The sequence below is a fragment of the Xiphias gladius genome, chromosome 1, assembly GCF_016859285.1.
Source record: "Xiphias gladius isolate SHS-SW01 ecotype Sanya breed wild chromosome 1, ASM1685928v1, whole genome shotgun sequence".
Taxonomy (NCBI): domain Eukaryota; kingdom Metazoa; phylum Chordata; class Actinopteri; order Istiophoriformes; family Xiphiidae; genus Xiphias; species Xiphias gladius.
The window spans coordinates 28,098,001-28,116,664 of record NC_053400.1 but is presented as its reverse complement, the minus strand read 5'-3'; the positions used below and the strand labels follow the sequence as shown (position 1 = coordinate 28,116,664).

Below are 18,664 nucleotides of genomic sequence, written 5' to 3'. Positions count from 1 at the left end.
CAGAGTGTCTAGCAAGGTTCCTTAAAATAGTATCTTAGTTTATTTTGCAGCTGAAACACAAAAAAGCAGCAGAGTGGCCCGAAGCAGACAAATTGAATGGCTCATACTAAAATGAGCTATCATTAAGAAGCGCGGCGTTCACACAAAACAGCAAACACCCCGGTCCGATGTGCAGAGTGTCAGCAGCGTGTGCGGGGTTTTTGCTCATGTGGTGGAAAAATCGAGCCTGGTATTCCCCCCTCGAAAACAATCCACAGAAATTTGGCAAGAGAGCTTAGAAGAGCAGCAATACACGGGGCTTGTCGGCGTTGGAGCGAGGGGCGGCAAGTTAAACTAGCAGACAGGAGACACAGGAGGAGTTCAATTTGATGCAGTCGCAGTGATGTGTGCAGACAGGCGCTAATTTTTACACAGTACACGTAATACATGTGAAGTGCAGACGTTCGGCCTCGCAAAGACTCACACACAAACGCGGAATAGCCGGCGGACAGCTTGTTCTTAAACCCAGTTTAATAGCCGTAGTACGGCCAATAGAAACTTTCTGATATTCTGCCCCCGGTCTCCGTAGTTACAAGGAGGTCCTCTCGACCTTTATTCTTACTTAAAAAAAGGCCAGCATCGTAATTTAAAAATACCCCATTACGAATAAAAGTTCTGAATTCAGACTTAAATATGGACATATTAGCAGAATAACAAAATTCATTATCAAAAAAAACACAAAGATATAGATATGTAAATGTATATGTTGGCGTGTAAGCAACTAGCTGGATGAGCTGTAACTAATTTCAACAACTTTATATACTGTTATGTAGTTTAATGTATGATATCAAATGTAAGGTAATCATATGTTCTGTATGTAAAACATTAAAATGCCAAGACTCCAGTAACTATAGCTGTAAGATATATTTAGCAGAGTAGGAAAGACAACATTTACCTCTGAAATGTACTGGAGTCGAGTAGCTTTTGGTAGATTTTTAAAGTGGCTTAAATAACAAAAATGTTATTTAACAAGCACGTGCGCATGAGTGGAGTACACTAGTGGTTAAATCTGGATGTGGACTAGTTGTTTATGACGAGAGGAAGAGCTTTTCCCAGAATAGGAACGCATGCGTTGATGTAACTACAGTGTGTAACTGCACAGTCTTTCACTACGTACACGCGCCACGATGTGAGCTCTGCTCTTTGCTTCACGGTCTCATTCCACTATTGCTGCCGTGATTATCGCATACCGAGTCCTCAGAAAGACAAACGGGAGACTCCCACTTACACCGGCGTGCCTCCTTCTTGAACCCTTCACTCTCGGCTTTCGTGACAGAAGCTCACTGTGACCCATTAGTGACTCCGGTGTTACATTTCTATAGCAGGAAAATCTACATTTATCTAAAAAAAAAAGTTAGACCGAAACCTCTTTCCAGAGAAAACAGTCTGTCATTGTAGTAAAAAGTTGTTCGAGGATTCCAGATGATGTCCATTTTTTTTGGAAACAAAAGAACATTAAAAAAAATCCTTATAATCCTTAAAATACATCAGTCTGGAAGATTTCATGTGCTGACATGTAATAATGTAGTTGTTTTCCTGTGCTGAAAAAAATAAAACTAAAAAAAAAATGTCAAAATCAGAAAGTTGACTGAAATATGCCTTAGTTCCTTTTTTTATTTTTTCATAATATTGACCATTAATGCAGGGCTTATCCCACTGAAGTCACTGCATATTTATAGTATTTTCTATTCACTAATGTCAGTTAACATAAACAGTTTTATCAGTATTTAAAAAAAAAAAACAGTCAACTTACTGAGACAGAAATAGTGGAAAACTTAAGAAATAACTTAAGAATCAAAGTGAACTGCAACATACATGTATTAATAAACAGAAACGTAAATGCCCACCACAAAACCAAAAAAAATTCCCAACACAAATCACAAAATACTTTTTTGATCATTGACATCATTCAGTCGCAGCATTTCTCCTGCAGAGCGGCAAATGGGATTTGAATCAGATCCAGTGATTAAGAGGTGAAGGTGTGTCTTTGGGCAAATACCTCGTGGCAACCCAGAGGTGTGAGCACGTAAATATACTGTCTATAATGTAATATTATATAATATATTATAATAATAGCTCAGTTACTAACTAGCTGATGAACAGCGGCGCATGTCCGACTAAAACTCAGCCCATTGCTCCAACACTCGCACGTCTTGCGGCCGCAAAGCATTCTGGCCTATCCAGGCAGCTGTTAGTGGAATACCTCCTCTACCTGCTCATCCTGCCCGTGATGGTAACCCGGCTTACTCTTTCACCCACTCTAATAAATCAATGTTGCAAATGTGTGTTGTATCCCTAATCTATAGTAACTAGCACCCGATATATAATTTAAATGGAAATCTGTTGTCGAAGAGCGAGTTGTGTCTCGATAAAGGTTTACTCTGTTGTTTTTCCTGAACTTATTAACTGGGATGATTTGAGGGCCCCCCTCAAAGGGGCGTCTATCGAAACTTGATCTCCATGTGTAGTCTTAGTCATGATCACTGATCAATATTGTCAGTCGCACCTGATACTCAGTAAATATGCTGTACATTATACAGATGGGCTGGCAACAAAATTCCATATTTATAGGTGAAGTTTCAGGTCGTTGAGAAATTAATCTCAAAATTCTTATTTTGATTTTTATATCTTTGATTAAAAAATTTTTTTTAAAAAGACTTGAGACTACAAAAAGAAATGAGTGCGGGTAATTCTGAATTAGCAGAATCATTCAGAATTACCCACGTGTTTTTCTGTAACTTAGTGAGGACCCCATCTTCACCACGGAGGATTTTCACTGTCAGCACTAGAAAACACTGCAATGTCAATGACCAAAAAAAGTCACAGGTTACAGAAACACAGGAGGCTACAGTGGCCAGGATATGACTAGACATACCAACATTACTCAGAGAAGCAGCTCAACAGGGGAAAGCAAAAACAAAACAAAACAAAGCCAAAATAAACACTACCCAAACCAAACCAGGAAATATCCAAAGAGCGACAAAATAAGCAAGGGTAGGGGCAGGGAAGGAGTGCGAGACTGTGCAGGGGAAAGTGTGGCTTGAGCTGCAAGCGCTCAGGTGGCCGAAAATCTACTTGTTGAGGTTTCTCCAACACGCACAGACACACAGATACTGACCGGTTCGCTCTCATAGTAACTGTCCCAGTGCAGTTGGTGGGTTGTCTTTGTCATCTGGAAATGTTAAGGCAGAGTTCACAGGGGGCGAAGTTACGGTTAGACAGCAGCATTCCAATGGCAACACATACTATACTCACACACGTACAGGATTTATATGTGCAACCAACAGCAGTGGAAGGACGTGCTGTTAGGACGCAAGCGATGGCTGGATTTTACAGCTCTGTTCATTACACGCAGACACACGGACAAGGATCAAGTACTTCACAGTCAGTGTCACAGACAGCGGATGTATGCTCACAAAAAAAAAAAAAAAAAAATTCACGGACACTCAACAAGAAGCACATGTTATGATTGAACACATCGAGCCACCGAAGCATGATCAGGAGGTGGAAGGAAAGCTGAAGCTCCGCAGCACATTAAGGGGATTCAGAATGAATCATTGGCTTTACCTTACATTACAGCTGACCATTTCCGAAAGCACGCCACAGGTTTTTTAGGATTCATTTCCTGCCTTCCAGAAATGACCCGTTTCTGTGCACGTAGATAAGGTATGAAAATCAACTTGCAGACACGTTAAACTTGCAACCCGTGTTTTACCTCTGATTAACTATTCAATATCCACGGGTGATTCCAGTTGGTAAGCAGGAACCCTTTTAAAATTCTTCTTCAGGTCTGTTTGGAAAGGCAGCGCCATGAGATTTCAGAATCTGCTGTTGCAATGATTTTCCAGATTCACATGAGCGTTTTTTTTATGCAACATCCGTGTCTGCTCGTCTATGTCTTCTGTTTTTTGTTTTCTTTTTCAGCTCCGTATCCTGTCAATGCATAGCATTTGCCACTAATAAGACTCAGGGTGTCCTTAAATGCACCACCTTCAAGTTTTTCTCCTCCAGCCGCCGTAGCACATGATACTAATATAATTCTGGAAAAAAAACAAAAGAAAACTAAGGACACTAATTCTTCTTGGTAATTGATGGGATTTCATATTTAAAGAAAGTTCCAAGTCTCTGAAAAATAATTTCTATTCAGTAGTTAACCGAACCACATCTAATGGTTTCGACAAAAGCAGGAAATCAGCCTAAAAACCTATGGTATGCTTTGGACAACGGTCAGTTAAATGTACATTTGTGGGTAATTGGATAAATAAAGAGATGGGAAACCACAGGTGTGGCTGTCAAAGCAAAACGCAGAATGAGTTATTGCTTAAGGACGAAAGTGGGAAAAATGACTACTTCTGGAAAAAAACAGCCTTAACTGCAATGTCTTTAGGAAGCTTGTAAACAAGTCGTGGACAGGAAGGGTTGTGAAATCCATTCAAAAGAGCTGTAGCTGACGCAAGAGTGGGATTTTTTTATGTAACAGACAGAAAGTGAAGGAGCAAGAGAGACAGAAGGGAAGAGGAGAATAGGATGGGAGTGCAAGAGTGTGTGTATGTTTTTATGTGTGCATGCGTGTTTGCGTGTTTGTGTGTGCATATCGGTGGCTGGGAGGAATGGAAGGAATTCCCTGCTTTCTTCTATGTAAGCGTAAGGATTTTGGGGCAGGGGAGCAGGTCCCTGGCTTTCATGCCATGTCAAATTTCAGAGGCATAATGTGTGTGTATGTGTTTATTGTGGCTTTGTTTCATGGTTATGTGAAACCTGTTTTCATTGTGGGAAAAACACACAACAGAGACAAGGGACAAACACAATTTCTCTCTTTTTTTTGAGTGTGTGCGTGGGTTTTTTACAGCGGTGGCGTGGGGATGAAGATGCGCCAGTGCACGTTTCAAAGGTAAATGAAACCAAAGTGTATGAGAAAACCCACACACATGCAGTTACGCCTACAAAACACAAATGAACACAGACAGACGTACAATTTAAAACACTCTGGATTGTACTGTAGCTATAAGAAAAAGTGAGGGTCGTGTGTGTGTGTGTGTGTGTGTGTGTGTGTGTGTGTGTGTGTGTGTGTGCGTGTGTTAGTGAGAAAGAGAGGTGGAGAGGGACCATATAGTAAGTGTTGAAAGCCACCAACAGTGGAATGTGTTTCCTTTGTGTCCAGCTTTTCTCTCTTTCCTGTTTGAAGACACTGAGACACAGAGGTATGTGTGCTTGGCTTCCTCGGGCCTAAGGATGTGCAGCTGACACTAACACAGACATTCACAGCTCTGCAAATAAATGAAAACTATGGCAGAAACACGCTACAAAGCATGAAACATACTGTATTAAAACACAAACAGAAACTGACCGCATCCAGTGTCAGACAAAAGCAGGCAGGTTTACTTGTTGATCTTTCTTTTTTTTTTTTAATAAAAATTATTGTGCCGGATGCTGAGGGTCCCACCTGACTGAGGTAATGGTATTCTTCAGGCTTCTTGAGGTGAAAGGATGTCCTCTCTTCTTCACTCGCTCCTGCCAGCAGGTAGTAAAACACATGGTAGTTCCTAAAAAAAAACAAAAAAAACAAAAACATTTTTACATACGGTTACTTAAATTTAAACTCATAATAACCTGTAACTTTTACCAATTACAAATAGGGTCTTTTTGTGTGTTTATATATGAGAATACCGTGTAAATGTAGGACAAAAATATTTGCTCCTTGAAATGGTTAATTGGCAAATTGTTACCAAAAGTAAGGAAGCTATTAAGTTAAACCGAAATAATAGCATGTAAAAAATGTTTAGCTTATCGGCTTGTTAGCTACGTTATGAAGCTAAATATTAAAATCCTAGTTGGCAACAACGGGACATTAATGTGTGTACAATTAGCATGGCAGCCTGCTAACATTTAGCCGTTTAACAGGCCAATCATAGACTGTATATAAGGTCTATGACGCAGACAGTTAGCTTCGTAGCACGCTAACATTTGGCATGTTCAGACGAGTGTCAGCAGGGCTAGGTAGCATTAATCTCGACGACCAAGAGCGAAACCGATGATGGGAATTCGGCCATTCGTTTTAGACGAGTCCCTTCTTTAACTGATGTGTTAGACCGATGTGACCGGTTGGTGGCGCTAAATGAAACGTCAGGTGATCACAGAAGACATGAACTGGAGAGTGTGACTGTCTCTGCAACATATAGTGGCAAACAATCCAATACATTCATTATATTCTATTATACACCATACTACTATATTTACTATGTACAAGTTATTATATATTATTCTATACTGTACTCATACTATATTACACTATACTGTATTAGTCTATACTGTATTCTATATTCAATACTACTATATGCTGTACTGTACCCTATTTCATGTTAAACTATATTAGTACATTTAACCTCATATTTTCTAGTCCATACTATATTATACTGTACTCTATTAAACTATACTATATTATGTTAAATTATATACTTTATTTTATTTCTATCAATGCAGGAAAATAAATGCAGTCAGTTTACAACTCTGTTTGTGGGTATTGTATGTTTATTGCTTGCCTTGGAATTTAATTGCCCTTGTATAGACTCTATTTTTATTCCTATTCTTATTTTGATTTTATGTATCAATATATTTTGGACATTATATATCATTAAGTATTTATTTTTTTACTTTTCTCTATTTATCTGTACTTTTTTCTGTACTCCGCCACTGCAACACCTGAATTTCCCTTCAGGGGATCAGTAAAGGCTTATCTTATCTTATCTTATCTTACCTTAAACACTACTATACTATTTTAGAAGTGGCTAAAACAAAAGCAAAAACTAGAATAAGAGTAATGACAGCTCAGTTTGTTTCTGTGTATAAGTGTGTATGCACGTGTGCGTGCACTTTTTCCTCTGACAGCGTAAAGGTTAGAGGTCAAAGGTGTGCAGCAGCTGTGCGACCAAGAGTCCTCTTGGAACGCAAACACACGCATACAAGTTTTTATGAGCCTGGAGTCAGCAATTCATCTCAATAAGAGGTGGCTAACGCAGGAGGCCCTCTGTGAGCCCCCCATGGTGAGGTTGACCCTCACCACTTCATCCAGCCAGTCCAGCACATTAGTGTCGGCCCCACTTAGAGCTCAATTCACTTCACGAATCACACTTTGGCAAATTCAAACAACAGGCTTTCCGAGTTTAATTTACTCAGATGTACTTTTTTTTTTGTGCCAAAATTCAAACATGTATTTTTTATTTGACTCTAACACTATTTTTACTAAGTTAGTGAAGAAAGTTTTAAGGAAAGTGCAGTTCAAATGCCATGTAAGATTGATTCAACATCTAAGATTGTGCTAGAATTGCCAAAAACCTAGTTTGTTGACATGTTGTGTACATTTGGGACCTTAAAAAGATCATCCCTATTAACATCAGTGTTGATATAATGTATTACAAGTTTCGTATAATGAAAAATGTTGCTGGCTTTGCTGCTTATTATGGAAAGAAGCACTGTTAAAATTCATTTCACACGGGCGGTATATAGATTGTGTTAGAGTTATGCAAACACAAAAGTGGGAGTGTTAATCTTGATAAGATGATGTGACATTTTGGAGGATGTGGTATGTCAGAAATGTGGAGGCCAACATTTGACAGTTTGCCTTTTTTTTTAAGTATGTATTTACCTTCACACGTTTGTTTTTAAATCTACCTCACAACAGCCCTTTTAATTTCATTGCTCAGAAGTGAAGCCGTCTCCAAGTGTCACATCCTTCTCAACAACACCCTGTATTTCTGTTTTTGCATTTGTAAAATCATGATCAAGTTCTGCTTTTCTGAGAAATGCTCACCGCTCATTGTGCTCCTGATAGACCAGCCTCGACTTCTCCAGGAGGTATTTCTCCACATATGCTCTGAAAAAAGTACAATCAAAGGGTTAACTTCGAAACTTTTTTTTTTTTTAAATAAAATGAAAAGCATTTGCCTCTCTGCTTCCTTACCCTCTCACAGTGCCGCTCTCCTGGTAGTTCACCTGAATGAACTTGCCAAAGCGACTCGAGTTATTATTGTGGGCTGTCTTTGCGTTCCCAAATGCCTGAAGAGGAAGAGAGGAAGACATGGCAAGATGAAAACAAATACACAGTGGTGACGATAAATGAGACGAGGCCACATGTTACATATCTTACACACAGGTTAGTGCGAGACATTTGAGGTCAAGTTCTGACTCAGCGTTAGGTGTGGATAATTTTTTTTGTGGATCAAGCAAACAGAGACTTTGGCCTCATGCCCAACGTTGCCTTGAAACACCAGGCCAGGATGGCGCAGAGCTAGCTTTTCCTCTTACTTAGCTTCAAACAGTATCAGTGCGAGACACATTAATAACATGGTTTTAGGATCTATTTAAGTCAGAGTCAGACAAATTGCCAGAGTGAGGATGAAGGAGCCAGGGCCAACGTGCCTGATGGAAAAAAGCTCCTAAGTGAGTAATGGGATCCATGTGGCCGTGTGGAACATGTGTAGTGGTGGTGCTTTAATAAGACGGTCCAGTATTTCCCCTTGCAGCTCTGTTTATGTTGTATGGCTGCCTGGAGGGGAAGTAGTTTTTCGCCCTATATAAACCCTGCAGTTATTTGTAGCTCCGCCACAAGTAAACAAATTCCTCAGTGAATCGCTTAGAGCACCGCGAGATTTGTGTCCGTGGAATGGGAGCGGTTTGCATTACATTTCAGTCACAAATATGCACAGGGTAATGTACGATGCACGTAGGGTAGTCCTTTGTAGAAGTTAAAAGACCAATGTATTTATAATGTAGCCCTATTGGGAAATAAATTAGAACAAACTTAGTAGAAACCAAGTGCAGGTAAAGTGAAACTGTGAATCAGAGCAGCACATCGGAAGTCTAAGGGCAAAGATCATACTATTAAGATGCTTGTGAGAATCAGGGCCCGGCACAACGCAGGACACTTTGGCCTCTGAACCAGTAGTGGACCCTGGCTCAAACAACTGGATAACAGCAATGAACTCGCCCTTCATTTATGACTCACCCAGCTGAGCAATTCGTTAAAATGGGCAGACACTGTGGAAAAACATGTTCAACTCTGCTGTCTGGACAAAGAAAGAGCATGCAAGGTCAAACTGAGGAACAGGGACGGTATCGTTTCACATCCAGAAATGTGGGTATGAAAATGTGATGCCTGGCTCATTTGATATTCCCAGAGGAGCTGGTGTTCTGCTCGCCGCTCAGTCTGTCTCTGAACTGGCTAACCTGCCTGGTTCAGGAACCACAGGTCAGACGAGGACACAGTACCATCACTCTGCATCCCAAAGTAGTAAGGACTTCCTGAATGGACATCCAATGAAAACCAAGCACTCCTGTACTAATAACAACCTGCTCGCAGACAGAGTGAGGAACTCGGGTCGGGGCAAGTCAGATATCGGGCCTTTCAGTGTTTTTTGTTGAATGGCTTAACATTCAACATTTTGTGTTGGGCCAGCAGGAAACAGGATGTGGAACAACTAAAATACTGAGGGCTGATTTATGTTCAAGCCGTGTGTATTCGCCCACCTGGACTGTGTAAAAGAGATGTATAGTTAGAATAGACATTTTTACAGCCGACAGCTTGTATTCTTTTAAACTTGGCTTGTTCCATATCAGCGATAATAAAACAAATCTCACAACAGAAGGGACATTTTGTCATAATGGACCTCTGGAGGGGACGGAGTCTCATACCGACATGCAAGAAAGGTTTAATCAACGAGGAACTAAACATATAAATGCATGCAAAATAATTGAAATAGGTCACTAGAGAGGACCGGCCGTTATTAGGTCAGTAAAGTAGTTACTCAGTGTCATGACTGATTCCAGCATTTCATTTTCTAAGAATAAGTAAAGAAATTGCCAGAAACAATGGCCTTACTCCATCAAGCATTGCTGAAGAAGACAACAGTGGATTCTATAGTAACGTGTCGGCAAACAAAAACATCAATCAATCAGCAACAAATCTGTTACAGAAGGACATTTTTTCACCCAAAGAAACCCTAAATAGACCTGAATGCAGAGCAGCCACAAGACAATTTGTGCTTTCGGTAACTTGTTCTCAACTGCAAACATTATTTTACTGCACTCTTGCTTTTTCTGCTTACAACATCAGCCCACAACAATGCACATTTGCTCTTACCCCTTCTCCTGCAGGAGTTGTCAAAAGTTATTCTGGGAGATCTAAGTCACTAACTTAAGTTCAAGTAGACAGGGCAAGTTGAGCTAAAGTGGAAAGGCTAAAACACAAAATCACATAAATTCATTACAACATAACTGATAAGATTTCAAGCATATAACAGTGTAAAAGTATTTGAGGGTTGATTTTTTTCCCTTTGATGGACACAAAGACTCAAAGGGACACCAGAGCTGTTTGCACAGACATGATTCGCACCACTTCAGTCACTCCAGTCGGTCAACATTGTTATTCTTGGCACAGACTGAGCCGAAGGCAGACCAATGACAGAGTTGAGATGGTGCCAGTGTGTTCTGGGTGTAATGTGTCTGACAACGGGCTCGGTCAAAGTCATTCACAGTCAGAGAGGATGCCACAAGGCTGATGTTATGTTTTCACAAGTGAAGCACTCTGTCTATCCTCATGTCTACATCTGGAGAAACTGTTCAGATGTGTTGAATACCGATGAAAACCTTTTAATTAGAGGTGTTTGACTTGTGCCTTTAAAAATCAGTCAACTTTCATATTGCGGGAACGTGAACTCAGGTTTTGAGTTTGTGGGTTTTGAGGGTGCACAAATCCCATTCTCTCTCTCCTGATTCCCGTTCTGATACTTTTTTTCCCCTAATTTTAGAATATATTACTCTCGAAAACAGTGGTTCCCAATGTTTTATATCTGACTTACCCCTACAGCCCTGGCAGATGAGCTTAATTAGCCCTTCATTGACGCCACCCGTCATAGTCCCAGTGGATCATTATTTAACACTAATAATTATATAGAAGTAAATATAGTTATAGTACTTTTTTCCCATCCATGACACAGTGATCCTGGAATTGCCAGTGTTAAGTTTTGGTCACATTCTTATTTTTGTATGTTCTGACTCATGCAGCGTGGAGCAGACACACATTTAATCATATGAAGATGACTTCATTAGAGGGGAGGAGAGGAGAGGAGAGGAGACTGTCGTCCTGGGTTGAGTCTGCAGGGAGTTGGGAGTGTTCCAAATGGATGGAGGGGGTCACACTGGACTCTCCGATGGAGAATGGAGACAAAGGGTTGCTTGATTTAACTCAAAAAAGGGATAATCTTTTAATAAGTCATCAAATGCTTAGGGTTACAAATGAATTTTCATGCTGGGTTGTGTTTAGAGATCATGTGACAGCCTGGTCCTAAGCTACACAGAGAAATGCTTTGTCTTAACTTCAAAGCTACTTGAGTGAAATGGCCATAAGATAAAAATATCATTCTTCTGACTCACTGACTGCAAATTGATCTAGGGAAGTGTCACCAAAGTTTTAGCATTCCTTCTCTGACAGTAGTTATGGAGAAAATTACTACGACAAATTGTTCCGTGTGAATCACTGGCTTCAAAGAGGCACTGCTCATAAAAGGATTCAAATCCTTTTCCCAACCTTTTACCAGGCCAACTCAGCCACCACAGCATGCGGACAGGATGTCAACAACAAAACGAAAGAGCAAGTGACTGAGCCTAACATGTATCATGGTTATGTCACCGTGTGGGTGGTCAGATGACGCTCTCCAGAGGCTAACTCATAACCAAGCCCTTTGTAATCTCAAACACAAGGTCATGCTGGTCATAGTGGACTGTGGTCACTGTGGTTGTTAAATCACATCCTGCAGTCATGGATGAGTACAGGTTTAACTGTCATTATAAATCATTTATGAGGCTTTTCAATGAACACAGCTTGTTTTTTTTAAGGTGTAATGTTGTAATTGTTTGCCTTTTTCATAAAGCATAGGACAAGTAAAAATCTGGACCTGATGATGGCACTGGTGGAAAAGCCAATGGATCACCAAAGTTATTACAATTAATTTTTAAAAAATTTCATAGGAAACCATCCAATAGTTGGACAACTTTTACTCAAGACCACAAATGTCAAATTAATGGCGGCACTGGAGGAAAAAAAATCAGAGGATCACCAAGGTTGGTATGATTCATCATCTGGAGATGATATGAGTTGTTTGTGCAAATGGCAATCCATCATATGGTTGTTGAGATATTTCAGTCTGGAGCAAAGTGGTGGGCTGGCCAACCGATTCTGCCATCCAGAGATCAATGCCGCTAGCGTGGCTCAAACCTACATAAGATAATTTACTGCTTTTATTTCATGAATAATAAATGTTATGATAACTACTTTTATTTGTGCAGTGCAGGGTATTTTTCTTTCCCTTACTGGATAATGTCCAGTATTTTTCTCCTGATGAATTGCAGTAAGACCAGATAAGGTTTTTGGACTTCTGGATTGAACTGCAGGCTAGTTGGTTGGCTAAACTTCTCCTGGTTGTCACTAGCCTTTCTTGCTATTGTAGGTTTAACCATATGGGATTAAGACAATGTATTTATTGATAAATGCAATATGAGTAACTTTTGCTCGGTAAGAAAACTCCTATATTGTGAGGAGTTGTTACTTGTCTTGGTCTTGGGTGACAGAAAACTGAATATCTTGAGGTTTTGGACTGTTGGCACAAAAAACATTCTTATGTTGTGACCATAGAATTAAGAAAAAAAATTTTCACTACTCATTTATATTTTGTAGACCAAATGATCAATTGATTAATTAAGGAAATAATCATCAGATTAATCGATAATGAAGATAACTGCTAGTTAAAACAGTAATTTGATCATTTGATCAAATAGGTTTGGTGCCCAGCCCTAAGACAAACTGTCAAGATGTTGTCAATACATTCAAATCAGCAAATTTAAGAAACCACAATGGGTAACAAACACTGTGGATTAACAAAAGTGCCTCTGTTTTAGGGCTGCAAGATTAATCATTTTTGAATCGCGATCTCGATTCACACCCCTCTCTTCAATCTCGTGTTTGCATTAACAGCGAGATCCACTGCATCAAACCAGGTGCTCCCTTTTCTCCCGAGGCCATTACAACAAATGACAGTACTGTGTTTACACCACGTGACGATATGTACACAGGAAGACGGGGAAGATTTGAAAAAAAATCTAATGTGTGTGTCACGGTGAAACAAAAAGCCAAATGAGTCAGATAGATCATGATATGTCGCTGCTGTCTTCAACTTGTCACTCAAGTTATACAGTCGGCATATTGTTGGTTGTATCAAGCGTGTAGTCTGGGGGATGAATAAATAAAGAGGTCACTGTTACTGTTTGAAGCCTCAAAAGGTTGATTGATTAGACAGTTGGCACCGAAAAAGTATTCTGATCAAGGTTTCTAATGTCCTTAGTCTGCACTGTCACATTAGATGATACAGCATAGTATATAATGTTTTGCTTACATTTTTTATCTACATTGTCAGAAGTGGGTACCCTGGCTGTGCAAAGTTGATATGAGTCTCACATTTCAGTAATTATCATATTGTTTGCAATTATAATAATAAAGACAGATTTTGTTGCTAACTCATTTCTGATTAAAGTCAATTGTGAGTCACGTTACCTATAATTGTGCAACCCTAGTCTTGCTACAGTTAAGAGATACAAATAATGTACAATTTTTAAAAAAAAAATCATGTCCATACAAAACACTGTCAACCACCTTGTGAAATAGGAAAATGTGATTCAGCCATTTACAAGTGGGCCAGTGTTTGGTTGTAAGCTTGGTTTAAAAGACCAAGCTTTTTGTAACACTCAACTACATCCCACTATCCTACTGTGAGAAAAGCTGTCTTACATAATTCTCAGTAAGCTAACCATCACCCTGCCTCAAACACCTGGGAGCAGATCTGATGGTCCAGTGAAATTAGCAACGTAGAAGTCTAAGCTTGAAAGGTTCTGCACCTCCGGCAAGAGGCATCAGGGCTTGAATGAACTGCCAGAAACCCCAGCGCTTTTCTGTTTGGGGTTATTGACAACAGTTGTGTTCCAAGAGAATTGCAGCATCAAATTTGGTTGAAACTTCAGTCACACCAATTTATACTTTATAATTCTGTGTGTGCATAATAATATAAGAACATAAGGTTATTTATATCAAGGCTGAGTATTCACATACTTCAGCCTAGAAGAGAGAAGAAAAAAAAAAAAAAAAAACAGGTCAGAACTTGTGGAATCAAGGAAATCACATTTTTGTGCAACATTTCAACAAGGGCCACTGGATGCCTGTTTTCTTCCTTCATGGATAAAACAGGTTACTAGTCGCACATTTAGACCTAGACTAAAGTACTTTCATTTACTTAACTGTAAGGTAACATTTTTCAATCATGTCTTGTGGCATGAAAAACAGTGACAGTGGGTAGATAGCAAATCCATTATCAAATTAGGAGACAAGCGATACAGTAAATAATACGGACTACAGCACTGGTTCTCAGTGGCATCCTGGGCGTCTTAAGTATAGGCCAAGATTTGTTCGTTTACATTTTTTTATTGTGAACGTTTAATAATGTTTCAGCACATTAAAAAAAAAAAAAAAAACAGTGTGGCTTTCACATTACCCACTGTTATGTATTTATTGTTATCAAAAACAAAAAAATGCAAGAAATAAACCATAAACATATAAATCACCACATTAAAAACAATCTCTCTCCACATCAAGAGACTTTGGGTGCCATTAAAAAAAAAAAACGGAAAAACACTTTTATGAGGGGGTCTCCCGGCTTTAAAGGACTGTTTGAAATTTTGGAAAAATACCCTTATTCTGGTAGAGAGTAGATTCAGCCCGGAGACAGTTGTCTTAGCTTAGCATAAAGACCGAGAGCAAAGAAATATACCGATAACCCAATGCAAAACAAATCAGTTTTTATAACAAAGTTAATTATAGCTTGTTAATTGGAATGCTTAAGAGTTTCTGGTAAGTGGATTTTGAGTCCTTAGAACAGAGCCAGGCTAACTAATCCCCCCCGTTTACAGTGTTTATGCTAAGCTAAGCTAACCAGCTGCTGGCCATAGCCTTATATTTAATGGATAGATAGGAGAGTGGAATTGATCTCGTCAGCTCTCCGCAGAAAAGGAATAAGCGCATTTTCCAAAATGTCAGTCCATTCCTTTACAGAGTTTGGGAATGACCCTACCCCAGCTGACAAGTGTGTGTGTATGCATGTGACAGATAGGCTGACTGAGAGAAAGGGGGAGAGCAATGAGATGGAAAACAAGAAAAAAGTCATTAGAAAAAGCAATGGCCTTTGGATCAGTCTAATGGTTGACTAAGGTTTTTTGGCTCAAACAGAAAGTCCTCCTGGGTCACAGGGATGGAGATGAAAGCCAGGCGTAAAAGAAAAATATGCAGGTTGCTATCAGAGACATCTTCCATATAAAATAAACCGCTCTGAATTATGGAAGATGAGTGGGAAAAAGACAAATTCCTTAATTTGCAGGCCCCTCAGACAGAAGCGAATGACAAACTTCCAAAAACCTTGAAATGAGCTAATTCTTTTGTCATGCTATTCCATAAAATGTAGAGCTCTTTATGAATCCTGTGTATGAAGAAAAGTTTTCTTATCCTCAGTCTGTGTAAAGAAGTTCTCCATCATTTAACTGGGTCTGGAAATTGAGCCTGTATTAGCCAGGAAATTGTGGGGATAGAGCAGTGACAACAAACCATATCCTCTAAGATATGCATATCTGAATGCATCCATTTCTCATGTTTACTGATTATGATCCGTAAACCAAGATAATGCGATCCTAAGTCAGCCAAAAGAGAAGATGATAATATCTGCAATAATTAATGTTAGCGGCAGTGTAATGTTGAGCACCTGAGAAAATTGTGTATATCCAAAAAGTCGGGAACTCAGGACAAAGCAATATCTCAAGAAAGGCAGACGAGAGCCTTATTTAAAATTTGTTTTAAGCAATGGATTCTGTAAAGAATTCATAAGCCCAAGGGTAGGAAAATGTTCTCGACACACGGGGACAGCATAACTGAAAACTTAAATTAACACTAAAACTGGAGTTTGTCTGTTTTCACCCGAGAGTGATGAAACGGGACGTGAATTGTCCAAAACACAATAAAATAAATGAAAATGAAACGGCCGGTGCATCACATTTACACCAATTGACCTAAGTGGCACACTAAGGTCTAAAAAGTAAGACCTCATCCCACCTTCTTTCTAATTTTGAGAGACACCTTGAAAAAAAAAAAAAAAAAAAGCTGCTGATTGACCAAGGCACCCCCTGCATCCTTTGTGGGTGGCAGCATGTTTACTTCTCTTCTTCAGCAGTGACTCAGCAGGGTAAGCAGCCCAGTCATTCTTTATCTGCAGTAAAGATGACATTCGCTGACTGCCCCCCCTCTGGCATCTGATCCCCACGTTATTTTGTGTCTCCACCGATCTCGCTCTGGCCTTCACTTTCTCTCACACGTTACGCCGACCAGCGAACGCACAAACACAAACACAAACACAAACACAAACACAAACACAAACACAAACACAAACACAAACACAAACACAAACACAAACACAAACACAAACACAAACACAAACACAAACACAAACACAAACACAAACACAAACACAAACACAAACACAAACACAAACACAAACACAAACACAAACACAAACACAAACACAAACACAAACACAAACACAAACACAAACACAAACACAAACACAAACACAAACACAAACACAAACACAAACACAAACACAAACACAAACACAAACACAAACACAAACACAAACACAAACACAAACACAAACACAAACACAAACACAAACACAAACACAAACACAAACACAAACACAAACACAAACACAAACACAAACACAAACACAAACACAAACACAAACACAAACACAAACACAAACACAAACACAAACACAAACACAAACACAAACACAAACACAAACACAAACACAAACACAAACACAAACACAAACACAAACACAAACACAAACACAAACACAAACACAAACACAAACACAAACACAAACACAAACACGAACACAAACACGAACACGAACACAAACACAAACACAAACACAAACACAAACACAAACACAAACACAAACACAAACACAAACACAAACACAAACACAAACACAAACACAAACACAAACACAAACACAAACACAAACACAAACACAAACACAAACACAAACACAAACACAAACACAAACACAAACACAAACACAAACACAAACACAAACACGAACACAAACACGAACACGAACACAAACACAAACACAAACACAAACACAAACACAAACACAAACACAAACACAAACACAAACACAAACACAAACACAAACACAAACACAAACACAAACACAAACACAAACACAAACACAAACACAAACACAAACACAAACACAAACACAAACACAAACACAAACACAAACACAAACACAAACACAAACACAAACACAAACACAAACACAAACACAAACACAAACACAAACACAAACACAAACACAAACACAAACACAAACACAAACACAAACACAAACACAAACACAAACACAAACACAAACACAAACACAAACACAAACACAAACACAAACACAAACACAAACACAAACACAAACACAAACACAAACACAAACACAAACACAAACACAAACACAAACACAAACACAAACACAAACACAAACACAAACACAAACACAAACACAAACACAAACACAAACACAAACACAAACACAAACACAAACACAAACACAAACACAAACACAAACACAAACACAAACACAAACACAAACACAAACACAAACACAAACACAAACACAAACACAAACACGAACACAAACACGAACACGAACACACACGAACACACACGAACACGAACACACACAAACACGAACACACAGGAACACACAGGAACACACACGAACAAACACGAACACAAACACCAACACAAACACAAACACAAAAAAACACACAAAAACAAACACAAACACAAACACAAACACAAACACAAACACAAACAAAAGTGCTAAACATGCTAGAGGCCGGAAGGGAAATAACAGGGGTTTAAGCCTGGTTTTAAAGGCTACAGCTCCTACTGTTTATATCAACCGATATATAACAGTATCGTATTTTTACCGAACTTAACTGTGGTTTCCATAATGTAATCGGAAAAAAAAAAACCTCTCTTGACTCCAACTTCCACTGACACTGAGTCACACCTGTCGTTGCTGTGGCAGTACAGAAGGCTTCACTCCTTTCACTTCCCGTTTGATCTGTCTGCACAAACTCGGACCCGCAGAATCCTATCGGCACACTTCAACGTCAAAAAAGCAAATGAAGAAAAATCACAGGGCAGCAAGGTGCATTAACCATCTTTACCATCAGAAAATGTAAAGAAAGGTTATAAGGGAAACTTGCTCTGGTGCAGAAAAGATAGGAAAAGTGATACAGCTCTATCAGACGGACAACAAAAGACTTTATGATATTCACATATCCAGCTCTGTTATTGCTGCTTTCCAGTCTAACTCAGTCTGGCTTATTAATATGTAGGTGCAGGGGCGGAGATACGAGGCCCGGCTAAATAGAAGGTTAGTCCTCTTTGCTTTTAAGTTCCCATCGGTAC

General features: G+C 39.3%; 1 protein-coding gene across 5 annotated transcripts in view; it reads right to left on the bottom strand.

Annotated features, from left to right (window-relative positions):
- myo9aa (myosin IXAa) overlaps window positions 1-18,664 on the bottom strand; it is an 85,565-nt gene that overhangs the window by 41,312 nt on the left and 25,589 nt on the right. For 4 of the 5 annotated variants that reach the window (XM_040139258.1, XM_040139295.1, XM_040139266.1 and 1 more), the window contains exons 2-5: window positions 7,997-8,091; window positions 7,847-7,909; window positions 5,483-5,582; window positions 3,158-3,211 (exon numbers count right to left, since the gene is read on the bottom strand). In XM_040139258.1, coding sequence (XP_039995192.1) covers window positions 3,158-3,211; window positions 5,483-5,582; window positions 7,847-7,909; window positions 7,997-8,091 — 312 coding nt within the window. The remainder of the gene's footprint in view (window positions 1-3,157; window positions 3,212-5,482; window positions 5,583-7,846; window positions 7,910-7,996; window positions 8,092-18,664) is intronic. The other variant, XM_040139276.1, reaches the window with a different exon arrangement.